Genomic DNA, 12,832 nt, shown 5'->3' with positions numbered 1-12,832 from the left:
GAAACCGTCAACCAGGTTACGGAGCTCAGTCAGACAGCTGGGGCGAGTCCTCACACGATGCTCCTAACTCTCCCCTCCTGCCCCACCGCCCAAATTACTCAAACCCAGACCACTCCTAGGCTTTGCAGCTCCCTTTAGCCCCCAACGGCACTCAACGGGAAACCTCCCAACTCCGACTACAAATGGGGGGTCTGTTAATGAGATACAGCACGTGTTCCTGCCACGCACCGAAAACAGCTAGGGCTTTGTCTACGCTCGTAATCCCTCCCTAAGAGATGACAAAGTAGGAAATTAAAAAGCTAGCACAGGCACATTCACTGATACTTCTGACACCTCTGTTATTTAAGAGCAACATGCTCGACATATCAGATAGTCCGGTAGATAACTCTGTGCTGAAATAAGCACTCGCTTCTTGCTTTACAGCTCAGCTGAATGCTCCATTTTAAGACACAAAGTAAGAGCGATTCCTAATTAAGACATTTTATTTATGTCTTTATTGCAAAGTCACCGTTTGGATGCTGCTGAGGTATTAATATACAAATGAAATTATTATGTACCACCAGAGAGCGAAGAAACAGAATATTTAAAACCATTTATTCACGGTTGCTACTGTCAGTAGCAACTACTTCTTCCAATAGTCAACATAGCAGGAAATTTTTCTGCGACCCCATGACAAAAAATTTTGCCACAGATAAGCTGTTCTAGCGTGTACGCATCAGGTGAAACTTGAATATAGATACAGCCGTTCCTTGAGATACAAATCTGTTCCACTGCAACACCCCCACAACACGAAACAGCATGCAAAAGGAGTCCTAGCAACATTTCAACCTGACAAAGACGACGGGGGGGAGATGAATCCATGCTTTGGACGCTGGGATAGCTTGAAGCTATATGGATTAAAAAAAAGCGCCTCAGCTTGTCCTCAGCAACATCTAGCTGGGCTGCCTTTAATATCCTCACCCAAGTCAGCAGTTCCGCTGCCTGCAACGTCAGGCGAACCCAGCATTGCATCAGACCGTCCGCAGGCTGCAGTCAGAAGGCAAATCTTGACCGAACTGTAATGAAGGGCTTAACGCAAAATCACCAAGTTAAAGCTCCGTAAATGTAGCTGAATGATACAAGTTTCTTATTCGCACTGCCACCTCAGCCAGCCAGAAAAGAAGCAGAAGCTGTTATTAAGGAACTTTTCCTAGTTGTCACTTCTGTACAATTAAGGAGAAGCATGCCAGCATCCGCAGCAGGGCTTATTGGTATATACCTTATTAAAGAAAAAAAAAAGAAATCAAAGTGGCTTTGTAAGCAGAAATAATGAAGACTCATTTCTTATGGATGCATGTCTTGAGGTCGAATTCTCCGGCGTCCAATAACTGCCAGTTCCCACTGCAGCTTTTCCCACGGTCAGGAACACCTCTCTCCCATGTGGATTCTTTAATGTCTAATAAGGGTTGCACTCTCGCTGCAGCTTTTCTCTCCATGGGGCCGCTAATCAGGTCTCTCTCCTCTATTAAAACTGCTTGTTTTCACAAAACTCAAAGGAATGTCGTATCTCTGAGACTGTGAGTACCCCCTTCGCCCTCAAGTTTAGCAGAAGCTAGCTAACAGCTTCAAAATTGATTAGGGAAGATATATATGCATGGCAAGATCACATCAATCTTGCTCTCCAAGCAGATGAGCATAAATACGACTATTCATAGAAGCCTGAAGAGGTTATAAAAATTTGTAGAAACTCTGCATGTTCAGCTGTATTGTATCAAGTACGATGCGCTGTGATTCTTTATCCTCCAACCTACACAGATGCACGGTATCACGTTACTACATGCTAGACACAGAGCCGCTGAATTCCATCTCCAGGACATTTTTTCTTCCAGCTTAAAGCATAATCTGCAGATTTGCTTCAAAAATACCGGTGGTGATAGGCTACATTAAATGCTTTCTGCAGAGGAATCGCTCAAGCCTGTTCTTTTGTGTGACTGATTTTAGGATTTGTTTGGATTCAATTTTAAGAACGCGCTGCATCGCAACTGTAGGAGAATCTCTTGATTAATCAAGTTTTTCATTCTTACGTGAAAGGGTAATTCCCCATCTCAGTTTTGCTTCTCCAAGTCCTGCTTTGCATGTATTCGGCAACAGATGGAGGGAAATGCAGAGTCATAACATTATGGTCTCCCTGCCATGCTGCAGAGTACTTTAAATATGTATCATCTTAAGGCTTTTTAAGTCTTGGTGCTCACTGGTTCATACTTCTTTAGTCAAACACAAACTTTATAACCTCTTCTCCAAGGTTTTGTACGTTTTCCAGAAAATGGTATTTCAGAAAAAAAAAAAGTTTATTTGTCTGCAGTCTCTTAGACCATCCCAAGTGACGGGATTGCTCTTCCCCCTTGAATCACAACTCCGTTTGAATGAGTGACCGGCTTCAATTCAGCCAATAGGTTCGACAACTTGGAATTAATTTCAGATCGAAAGCAGCCACAGATCCAAGCACTCACAGTCAAGTCACCAACCCCAAAAGCTCACCTACTCCTAAAAGGTTACGATCTTGAAACCGGGGAGGGAAAAAAGTCCGTTCCCAGCCCGTCCCAGCCTCCTCCACAAAGCCCTGTACATAAGCTGGCCAGCTGCTCCCATACTGCCACACCAGCCAGTCACCCAAATACAGATGTGCAAATGTTATTTCGTTGGTTCGTGACTCACCGCTACCATCACCTTGGAGAAAGTGCTTGTTCCTGTGACTACACCAACTGGCAGCACAATACTCGGTGTGAGCCAGGTGTCAGCCCAAGGAAACTAATATTCCCCACTGACAAGCGCCCGGTGAGAGCCAGGCACACACTCAGGTGTTTTGTCTGCAGTGACTACCTGCACTCTAGGCGGTTTCTCCACAGGTGAGAGCTTAAAACTTTCCACAACTGAGCTCCTTAGCCAGCCAGATTTTAATGGCTTTTCTTTTGATGCAACTCAAACTCAAGGTTTTGCAAAGCCAAGCTGAAAACAGGCTAGCTTGAATTTCATCGCAATGACGGGTGAGGTTTCCCACCTTGGTTTTACGAGCTGACCCAAAGGAGGCCTCACCATACCAAAGAATTCAGCAGACCCTTATCTCGAGGTGCATGGGTACTACCAGACCAACAGGGCTCCTCCTGCGGTTTAAGGATCAGCCAGATACACCCTCCCATCTGCAACACAACTGGGCACATCACCGTAACCACCAGGAAAGCTGCTTCCTAATTTTATGCCGTTTCGGTGAGCAGCTTCACCTTTAAATGCTTGTTTTCAAAAATTAGTCTGACACGAGCTAGGGAAGAGCACGCACTGCCAGTACAACCGAGGGACTGTAATCTCTGAATGGATGTAGAGGAAGAGATGCTTCCGGAGCTCAGCTGCTGCTAAAAAACAGCGTATCTCGCCATACCCGCCACCAGCATATCATCTACAACATCAGTGCTGAAGTCATTTTTATTTTTTAAATGTAGCAAAGCTTCTCTGCTACTAATACTTCCAACAAGTTAAGAAAAAGACCAAAGGTTTATTTAGATTCTGATTACAATGAGGTTACTGTGCAGACTGTTAGCTGTCTACATGCGTATTTAGCTGGCTTTCCAAGAGCAGTGTCTCACACATACAAGCACAGATCCCCTGAAATTAAATCAGATGTTGATTATGTATACAAGGGAGATACTTATCCATCCTGAGCTTTTATTCTCCTCACAGTTAGGATGCTAATGAGGCCGGAAGACTTTTTTCCTCCAAAGACGACTACTTTAAACATACAACTTGGCAATTTATTCTTCTTATTTTGCCCCATTAACTATTACAGGTCACCCACAGCTGCCACAGAAAGCCTAAAGAGGGAACATTTAAATAAGCCTCTATGCGCTTTTTGGCAGCCCTCACTATTAATGAGGACGGGAGGTATTCACACCAGCAGCAAGAGCAGATGGACCACAGCTCAGTGCTTTGTGCCGCGTGGAAGTGGCGAGCATCTCACCAAAGACACGTACACCACAGTTGGGGAAATCTGTGACAGGGACATTAAGTTACTCTCAGTGAATCCCATGGACAGAAAACACAACCAGCTCAGTTTTGTACCTGGAGAAAAACTGAAGGTGATTCACCACTTGCTTAAAAAAAAAAAAAAATTTACAATCTGGCAGTAGTCTTTTCATTGAGCTAAAAGATCATTTCAAACCCAGTTTTGATTGGGTACCTGATCACCTTCATGACAAGAACTTGGTTTGAACCCAGCTCTGATTTCCTACCACATCAGGGGATAACAAAAGACATGCAAGCTCTTCTATTTGGATAGAGGGATATCCAAGAAGAATACACACACAAGTTAGCACTGTCTCCATCTGTAGGGAGAGCCACGTGTATCCAACGGACAGTGGTGCAGATCATCTATTCACGCTCCTTCCAGAGATGTTTGGACTTATCTGGCTTTTCAGTGTTGAGATGAGAGCACGTTCAGGGCATTTTGATCAGATGTGGAAGCTCACGCTTCAGATCTAAGTGTGCTTAAAAAAAAAAAAGGTGCTTTCAATTTTAAGTTGCTAAGCTTAGTTAAAAAGGGGAAGAGAAAGGAAGCAAAAAAGCTCCCTTTTGTTCTTAAAAGATGCTCGAGTCTTTAAACAGAAAGTGGTCATTAAGACAGACTGCTGCTCTTCTCCCATGATTAGTTTGTCTGAGCGGAAAATTGATGTTCCTTTCACATCCGAATTCTGCTGCATTCTCACCCAAGTCACCATGAACGTTCGGACCTCGGACAAGGCACGAATATACAAACTACAGAGTCAGCCACATGCAATGCTACAGGACACACTTCCAAAAAATCCGTCCTGAGAAGGATGTTGTTTCAACCGAATTCAGGGACACTGCCTTCATATTCAGTCTATCCTGCTAACAGATCAGATTGCAGCAGGGCCTGGAATACATCCTGGTGTATTTATGAAAAGTCTGTAACAATGTTTATTCTTTTATTAAAGCATGTTATCTTCACACTGCAGGATTTTACAGGTTGCACAGGACGATTACACAGTGTTAGCAGGTTAAACAGTAACTATGGAAATGCAGAAACCAAACCAGTTGCAGTGTTCTATTCATCGTACAGAAGCCATCATCACATCTTAATATATTACTGCAGAACAGCACTGGAGACATTTTTTCAGACTTGAGGAGACCAGAGCTGCCATTACTCCCCAGGCAGCCAGAAAGGCAAAAGCTCCTGCATTACCCCAACGTGTACAAAGTGGGAAACACTACTGACTTGTTAGCTCTGCAAACGGAAAAAAAAAAAAGCAGCTTTTGTCTGATTTTCATTAACTGTTCAAATAGTCTTCGGAACACTACAAAGACTTGTGCAAAGGTAAGCCGCGAGGCTGGTTGTACACCGTGAATTTCCATCTTCAGGTTCATATTCCTCCCACGAGATTTCTAAATCGGCATGCCGAAGATGCAGCTAAACTCAAAATCTTATTATGAAGAGTAATCATATTTTCTAGTTTATTCCTCAGTTCATTGTTTAGGAATGTTTGCCCTTGCAGTCTTCGGTTTCAGGCATTCTCAGACCTCAGCAAGTTCACTGAACTTAATAAAAAACACAAGCAAAATATCTCACAAGTGCTTATTTTTGGTAGCTACCAAAACCAGAACGTATCCACCCCAGCAGCTTGACAACTTAAACCCTTGTTGCCAGCAACTCTCTGAAACCTTTAGTAGTCTAAAGCCAGCCAAGAGGGGTGACCCTCAGTTTTACCCCTTCCCAAACATCTTCAAGACCTTGTTTTGATAGTCGTTATTTCTCAGGTGCATCTTTGTGTGCAGAAGGCATCTCCTCCTCTTCTTCACAAGCTGACAACAGTGTGAAACCACCGCAACAGCGAGACAGCTTGCAGTTGCGACACTTCAGCTCATGAAAACAAAACTCCCGAGGAGCCCCAGGTTGATCCTGACTCACTGACTCGTCCAAAATCTGCAACCTGCCCTCTACTCATTTGGATATTTACTTCCTTTTTTATGAAAAGCCAGCTAGCACCTCTTCGCCCTCAGCGAAGACAACAACCTAATTTTGGACACACCTTAAGACAGCAATAAGGTCATTTGCCGGAGAACTTGGCATGACTTTGTGTCCTATGAAAAGCGAGGGGAAGGAAAAAAAAACCCCACAGTCAACAAGGCTATCACAAAACAAATTTAAGCCTTTTCTCACCACCTGTTCTAACTTGATGAATGGATTTAATACCTGCATAAGCCTCACAAGGACTGGTAAGTTCTCAACACGTGAGTCTGCTTTCTTGCAATCTGCGAGAAAGGGCACTAGGACTACTTTATCATCGTACCAAAGGAATTTAGAGTAAGGGCAAGAAATACCAAAAGCCAACGCCACTTTGGAGCGGCTCTCAGCAACAACAGAAGCTGCTCTCATCAAATGACAAATAAACACAGCCAGGACCTTTGAAGAAACTTCAGAGAAGAAACAATGCCAGAAAGGCTCAGCAGATGACAGAATTTTGTAACCAAGTGACATCAACTTATCTTTCTAACAGGGCTCAGCGTATAAAAACACTTAATAGAAGCTTAGTCCAAATCTATGCTCTTCGCGGCTTTTCATTAAGTTTCTTTGAAATAATTATATAGGCATTTCCTCGGCCAGCGTGGCGTCAACAAGCCGCCACCTCAAGTGCATGCAAAGAACAGAATCCAGAGCAGCCGGAGGATTCATGAATCTTAAACTGTTGAGGAGCCGTCCTCCACGTGACTCAGTCTCAGGGGAAGAAGTAGGTGACTGCAGACAAACACTGCTCGATAACACCCCGGTACACCACAGAGGTGATGCCTGTGCTGCTTTATGGCGCTCGGTGAATTTATGCCAGGATCAGAACTATTTAAGGGGGTCTAGCGGAAAACAAAGACGCGAGCCACCATCAGAACCAGCACCACCATCTCCCCAGTTAGCCACCCAAACGATGAACCTATGCCTGCTACAGGGCTGACTTTCACTAGGAACCGACCGAGACTCGAACAGGCAGGACTCACCAAGTGTCTTCCACGCCTTTCTTTCCCTTCTGATTCTGGGCAATTAATTTAACCCCCTTGCCCTAATCCCCCAACCAAACACCCTCCCATCATCTTCTTGGGTTTTATATTCTGCAAAACTAAGATTACCTTACTGGAGGTATTTGTAAAACGCAGCATAAAGAAGTCCCGATACTGCCCAATATTCTAGATGTTGCTTCAGCAAAGCACAGGCGTAAATTTTGCCTTCCCCTTCCCTTCAAAGGCTCTGAAATAAAAAGGCTAGTACCTCATCTATGAAAGTACCATCACTTAAAAATGATACGAATCGAGAAAGAAAACAGGAATAGTTCATTCTGTAGCCTCACTTCTGTATTTTCCTAAAATAAAAATACATCTGGATAGAGATCTCTATACACAAAGTTGATTCAGTATAACCATCCATGTGTCTGCATCCTAAGTGATATCCAAGAACTATTACTCTATTATAAGCAATAAAACCCTGGGAACATATTTGAGAGTTTTACTAGAAAAACCGGAGCACTGTTACTTCCGATTCAAGCCTGTTCCCGCGGAAAGGCACTGCAAGATCTGCCGGTGTCACACGTGGGAAAAAGGCACAGAAAGGGTGCTGTCCTAGCAGCTATCATCCTAAATAGACACGGAGATTTTTCTTCTCAGTGCTCAAAGCCAGCACACCAGCAGCAATCTTAACTGCCCTGCCCCGCACACAATCTGTAGAAGAGCTGACCAAGATCCCTCTACCCCACCTTTGTCCGTAGCAGTGATGTACAGAGCAGAAAGCATGGAGATTTCACGCTCCCAGGCTGAATTCACACTCCCAGCCATCAAGACAAAACAATTTCTTGTGAACTGACCAAATGTTTTCTAGAAGTTATTGAAAACAAACATGCACTCCCCATTATGCCAGTTTTTCCCAGAGCAACTCCTCAGAGCAGTTGTGTTTAAAATGCACACGTCTCCTGAAGGTATCCTATGCATCTACTCAAAACAGAGATCAGAACAAGGTGAAGCCAGAAAAGCACATTTTCCCAAAAGAAACCTTAACAGTTATTTTGTCTTCTCCGAGACTGCTCGGATCTGCAACTTATTTCTAGCGATTTTAAAGGAGCACGTTTGTTTCCTGAAGCCCGGGGCTTCTCCTGGTGTTGGTTGCCTCTCTGAATGTCTTAATTCCCCTACAGAATAGGAGATGGCATACCAAAGTCACATGGTTCATAATTAAGAGGCTTTTACTCCTCTTGCCCTTTAAAACACCAATAAAAGGACAAAGCCATGTTCTTTCAGATAACTGGAAGAAAACACGGGGGGGGGGGAATATGGAAGGCCAGCACTTGTGCTGGGGACAACTGTTACTATATTTAGTCGCCTTGTTCTGCAAGCTGCCGAGCATCTGTTTCAATGATGGTGAATGACTTTTTTCCTGCTAGTCAAGACAGCATTAATTAGGTGAACCCAAATGATTGCTACCACCGCTTCCCTGAGCGCCAAGCTCTCATTTCCCATGTCCTAACACAGATTCGCTGCTTATTCCATCTTAACAGCGGATCTCCAATCCTGGCACCGATTGCTTTCGTATTCAGGAATGCCTTAATAACTCATTTGAAAGAAAATACAGCACATTAGAAAGAAGTTTTTAAAAAGGGAGTATCTGGGTACAAAACAGAAAGCCCGTAACAATTTCAACTTGTTAAAATGCACAGAAAATCATTCTTTTGCAATCCCCTTTAATATCAAGACAATAGATTTAAAAAAGGGCTTTTAAGGAAAAAGAGTAACACTGCTCACATAAGCCAGCGCTTTTTGAGACCAGCTGCAATATTCTCTCATTTGAGAGGAGAATTCATAAGCACAGAGTGTTATTTCAATTCACACTAAACAAAACCAATCAGGAGCGTTTTGAAAAAAAAAAATACACTTTCTGCAAAACGCCTCTTTCATCTAAATTCATCCCTTAAAAGAATTACTTGTGAGACTGCAAACCCAAGCAAGGTTCCCACAGTAACTGGTTAATTGAAGGGGGAGAGGGGAAGCAGCAAACCCCTCACATTGAATACATCTGCTGGGTTTTAAGTTTTAGGAGTCTTCCTTGAATTTTTGCTTCTTTAGAAAGAAAATGGTTGTGTTTCTCAAACTTGCCCCTAGCAGAGACTGTGCAACAGCAAGACCGCTTGCATATAGGCTTTAATATGGAAATCACAGTATTTCCTAAGCAAAGTGGAAAAACAAACACTCCTGTGGGTTGCACAGAGGCTTTAGAGGTAACACTATTCCCCAGCCCTCGGAGCTACGATTTTAAGTGATATTCCCCCAAATTCTTCCTCCTGCTGCCGTGGCTCAGCCTCTCCGCATGCTCTTCACCCTATTCTCAGGCTGGGGGATGGGTGGGAACTGGGTTTCGCCAAGCCCAGCTCCATCTGAAAAGACTTTCTCTCCAAACTGAATTGTCCTTTCCAAGGAGGGAGCCTTCCACATCCCACCTCCACCACATACCCACCACGCCATGCAATCCTTGTGTAACGTGTCCCTTCCCCCAGGCGAGTACCAGCATACAAAGGAAGCCTTGCTCCATTGTCCACCTACAGCACCTATACATCGAGCCTGAAACCCGACTCAACATATACCCCTTTACCCCTTTCACAGCCACAAATATTCAGGTGTTTACATCCCCAAAAGGGCTACGGAGGCGGCGTGTCATTTCCTCCGTGCCTTAGTACCTGCACCCACAGCCAAATGTTTTGAAGCATATTTTAACTGTGTTTACTTGCATGAGATCAACCTCACCCAAACACACAAATCCCGGTTAAAAATCAGTTCTGAAAAACCGTGACAAATTGCAGAAATGGGGGGGGGGTTTGCCTGGCTGCACATCTCCTTCCCAAACCTCTGATGGAAACTCACAAAGGTAAAAACAACCAAAAAAGGTAATTAACAATTCAGCGCCTGCCATTTTTTCCCATCCATCTCTAAGCAACAGTACCATAGCAACTTTTTTCCTGCTTTAATACATCTTACAAAAGGAGGAGGACTGGACAAAATAAGACCCAGGAATGTCAAATTTCCACTTTTGAGTGCCTATTCCTTCAGCTAGCTATGCCTGCAACAAACAACCCCGGAGCGGGTTTTCTTTCCCCGAAAACCCTGCCTTTGTACAACGCTGGGACACGTAACCTGGACTGACGGACGCGACAAACCACCTCGAATGCAGAACCACCATCCCGCGCGCTGCCATGGACGGAGCAGCGATTCCAGGCTCAGGGGAGAAAATAAAAAGGTGAAGCTCAGTTAAAATAGGGCAATTCCTGAGTGCTGATGATGCCAGGACGGGATTTTGCTGCTGCTGCTGCAGCTCAGGCCAGGAGCATGGAGGAGACCTCCGGGGGTTCCTCCCCGCACCCCCGGGGTGACCCCAGCTTCCCCCCCGCCCCAACCGGGGCCCCGCCGCCATTTTGGAGACCGACTGGCACCACCCGCGCTCACCGGGGCCGCTCTGCCACCGGGGAGGGGGGATGCGAGTCCCCCCCGGCCCCCTCCGCAGCGGCAGGCGAGCAGGAGCCAGGGCAGAGGCGGCAGGGACCTTCCCCCCCCCACCCCCCGATGTCACTGCATCTATTTTTCCCATGGTGACTCATTATTAAGGACGCTCCGTAATTTTTCCAACGCAGGAAGATTAAAAGAAGCTTCAAAATCCCTTTTTTTTTTTCGGGGGGGGTGGTGGTGGGGTGGTGGTTAGGTGGTGGTTAAAACAACCATGAGCTGAGCAGCCACCCTGTTACCAGTTACCTTCTTCTTCCCCCCTAAAAAAAAGCTTCCAGCGTGGGGTGCCGGGCATCAACTTCGTGCGAGAGCATTTCCCGAGGAAAAAGGTGTTGCTGAGCCGGCGGGGGAGAAGCCTCCTCCTCCCCGCACGGAAAGACGAAGGAAGGAGAGAAAAAAAAAAAATACAACCATGCAAACAGCTACTACTTCCTTATAAGCAGGATTAATCTATGCAACGAAAAAAAGGGAGGGAAAAAAAAAAAAAACAACCAAACAACATAATAAGGAGTCCAGAGTGCTTGCCGCGTGGAGGGATCCGGGGAGCGAGGCGTTTTCTTCGTGGATTTGTGTGATTTTTAGAGTCACGTTTTTGCAGCTGCAGGCGCTTCGGTTCCCACCGTTTGCCGCACCTCGGCGGGACGCAGCATCCTCAGGGCCGGGGTGGCTCCAGACGAAGGAAAACACAGTAAAAAGGGGGGAGAAATAAAAAGAGAAAACTCCAAACGTTGACTAATAATAAAATAAAAAAAAGGCAACGGAGAAGCAAGATGGCCAGGCTTAAGGCTGCCTCCGAGACACCGCGCACCCCCCTCGGCATGAAATCCACTCCGTGCAGAAAGCCGAGCTTCAACACGCTGCTCCTCCGTCTTTCTGTGGTTTATTTTCAGTCGTCGTTATTATTATATTTTCCTCCGCTCCGGCAGGTCTCCCCGCAGCTCCGTCCACGCCGCCAGCCCTCTGCGGACGATCCTCGCCATGGCGCGGGAGTTATTTACAGCGATTTTGTTTTCCTCCTCCTCTCCACAGGCCGCGGGAGCCACCGTCCCCTCACATTCCTCCCCCCACCCCCTTTTTTAATTTTTTTAATGGATTTTTTTCCTTATTTTCCTCAAACGGGGGGAAGAGGGGGGTGGGAGAGCCGCGGAAAGGGCCTCCCCGGGGGAAGGGTGGGGAGAGCGACCCGAAGACGCGGGAAGAACCGGCGGAGACCCCCCCCTCCCCTCTCCCTCTCGCTCTCCCTACTCACCGCTTGAAGTGCTCGATGATCTTCTCCTCACGCACGTTCTCCGGCAAGTTGCCCACCCAGAGGTGCCTGGTTTCCCGGACCATGCTGCGCGGCGCGGGGCGAGCCCGCCGCCCCTGCCCCGGCTCCCGGCCGCCGCCGCCTCCCCCCGCGCAGCGCTGCCGGCCGCCGCTCGCCGCCCGCCGCCGCCTCCTCCTCCTCCTCCTCCTCCTCCTCGCCGCCCTCCGCCTCTTCCGCCGCGGGGCCCTGCCGCCCTCAGCGCCGCCGGCTGCCTCCCCCCGCGGCGGCGGCGGCGGACGACACCATCCCCTCCGGGGGGGCCCCCTGGCTGGCGGGCCGGCTGGCGGGCGGCGGGCTTCCCCTCCGCCGCGGGTTTTCTTCCTCCCTGTCTCCCCCCGCCGCGGCCCTCGCTCGCTCGCTCCCGCTTCCTCCTCCTCCTCCGTCAGCGGCAGCGCGGCGCCCCCCCCCGCCGCCGCCTCCTCCTTCCCCCCCTCCGCGCTCCCGCTCCTCTGGCGGCTCCGCTCGCTCGCTCTTCCCCCCCCCCCTCCCCTTCCCTTTCCCCGCGCCTCTCGCAGCGCCACACGGGGGCCCCCGCGCAGGCGCACTGCGCCCTGGGGCGCGCGCCGCGGCCCCGGCGGCGGAGGCGGAGCGCGGGCGCGCAACGCCCCGCTCCCGTGCGGGGGGCGGCGGGACTGCGCCTGCGCGACGGCGCCCGGGGAGCGCGGTGGAGGGAGGCGGCCTGCAACGGGAAACATAAAGGGGGTGCCGTGCAAAGAATAAAGGGGGGGCTGCAGCGCAAGGGCAAGGTCCCGCTGGCGCCCAGCACCCCGTCTGCACCCAGGCTGGAGGCTCGGTGGCGGCTGAGGGCGGTGAAACGCTGGGAGGGGGGGGTCCCCGCTGGGCATCGCAGCGCCCTTGCTGGCCCTGAAACCCGCAACCCCCACCGAGAGGTGGGGGGCCGTGAGGGTCTCCTCCGCCCTGAGGCCCAAACCGCCCTTACCCCCCCCCGGGGGAAAG

At 48.2% G+C, this 12,832-nt stretch overlaps 1 protein-coding gene across 3 annotated transcripts in view; it reads right to left on the bottom strand.

Moving 5' to 3' along the window:
- SPEN (spen family transcriptional repressor) overlaps positions 1-11,935 on the bottom strand; it is a 67,127-nt gene extending 55,192 nt beyond the window's left edge. For all 3 annotated transcript variants that reach the window (XM_076356442.1, XM_076356443.1, XM_076356444.1), the window contains exon 1: positions 11,819-11,935. In XM_076356442.1, coding sequence (XP_076212557.1) covers positions 11,819-11,901 — 83 coding nt within the window. In that variant the 5' untranslated portion in view covers positions 11,902-11,935. The remainder of the gene's footprint in view (positions 1-11,818) is intronic.
- Between the last annotated feature and the right edge of the window lie 897 nt (positions 11,936-12,832).

Source organism: Aptenodytes patagonicus, chromosome 19 (assembly GCF_965638725.1).
Source record: "Aptenodytes patagonicus chromosome 19, bAptPat1.pri.cur, whole genome shotgun sequence".
NCBI lineage: Eukaryota > Metazoa > Chordata > Aves > Sphenisciformes > Spheniscidae > Aptenodytes > Aptenodytes patagonicus.
Note: the sequence above shows the minus strand (reverse complement) of the source record. Positions and strands in the feature narration are given on the sequence as shown.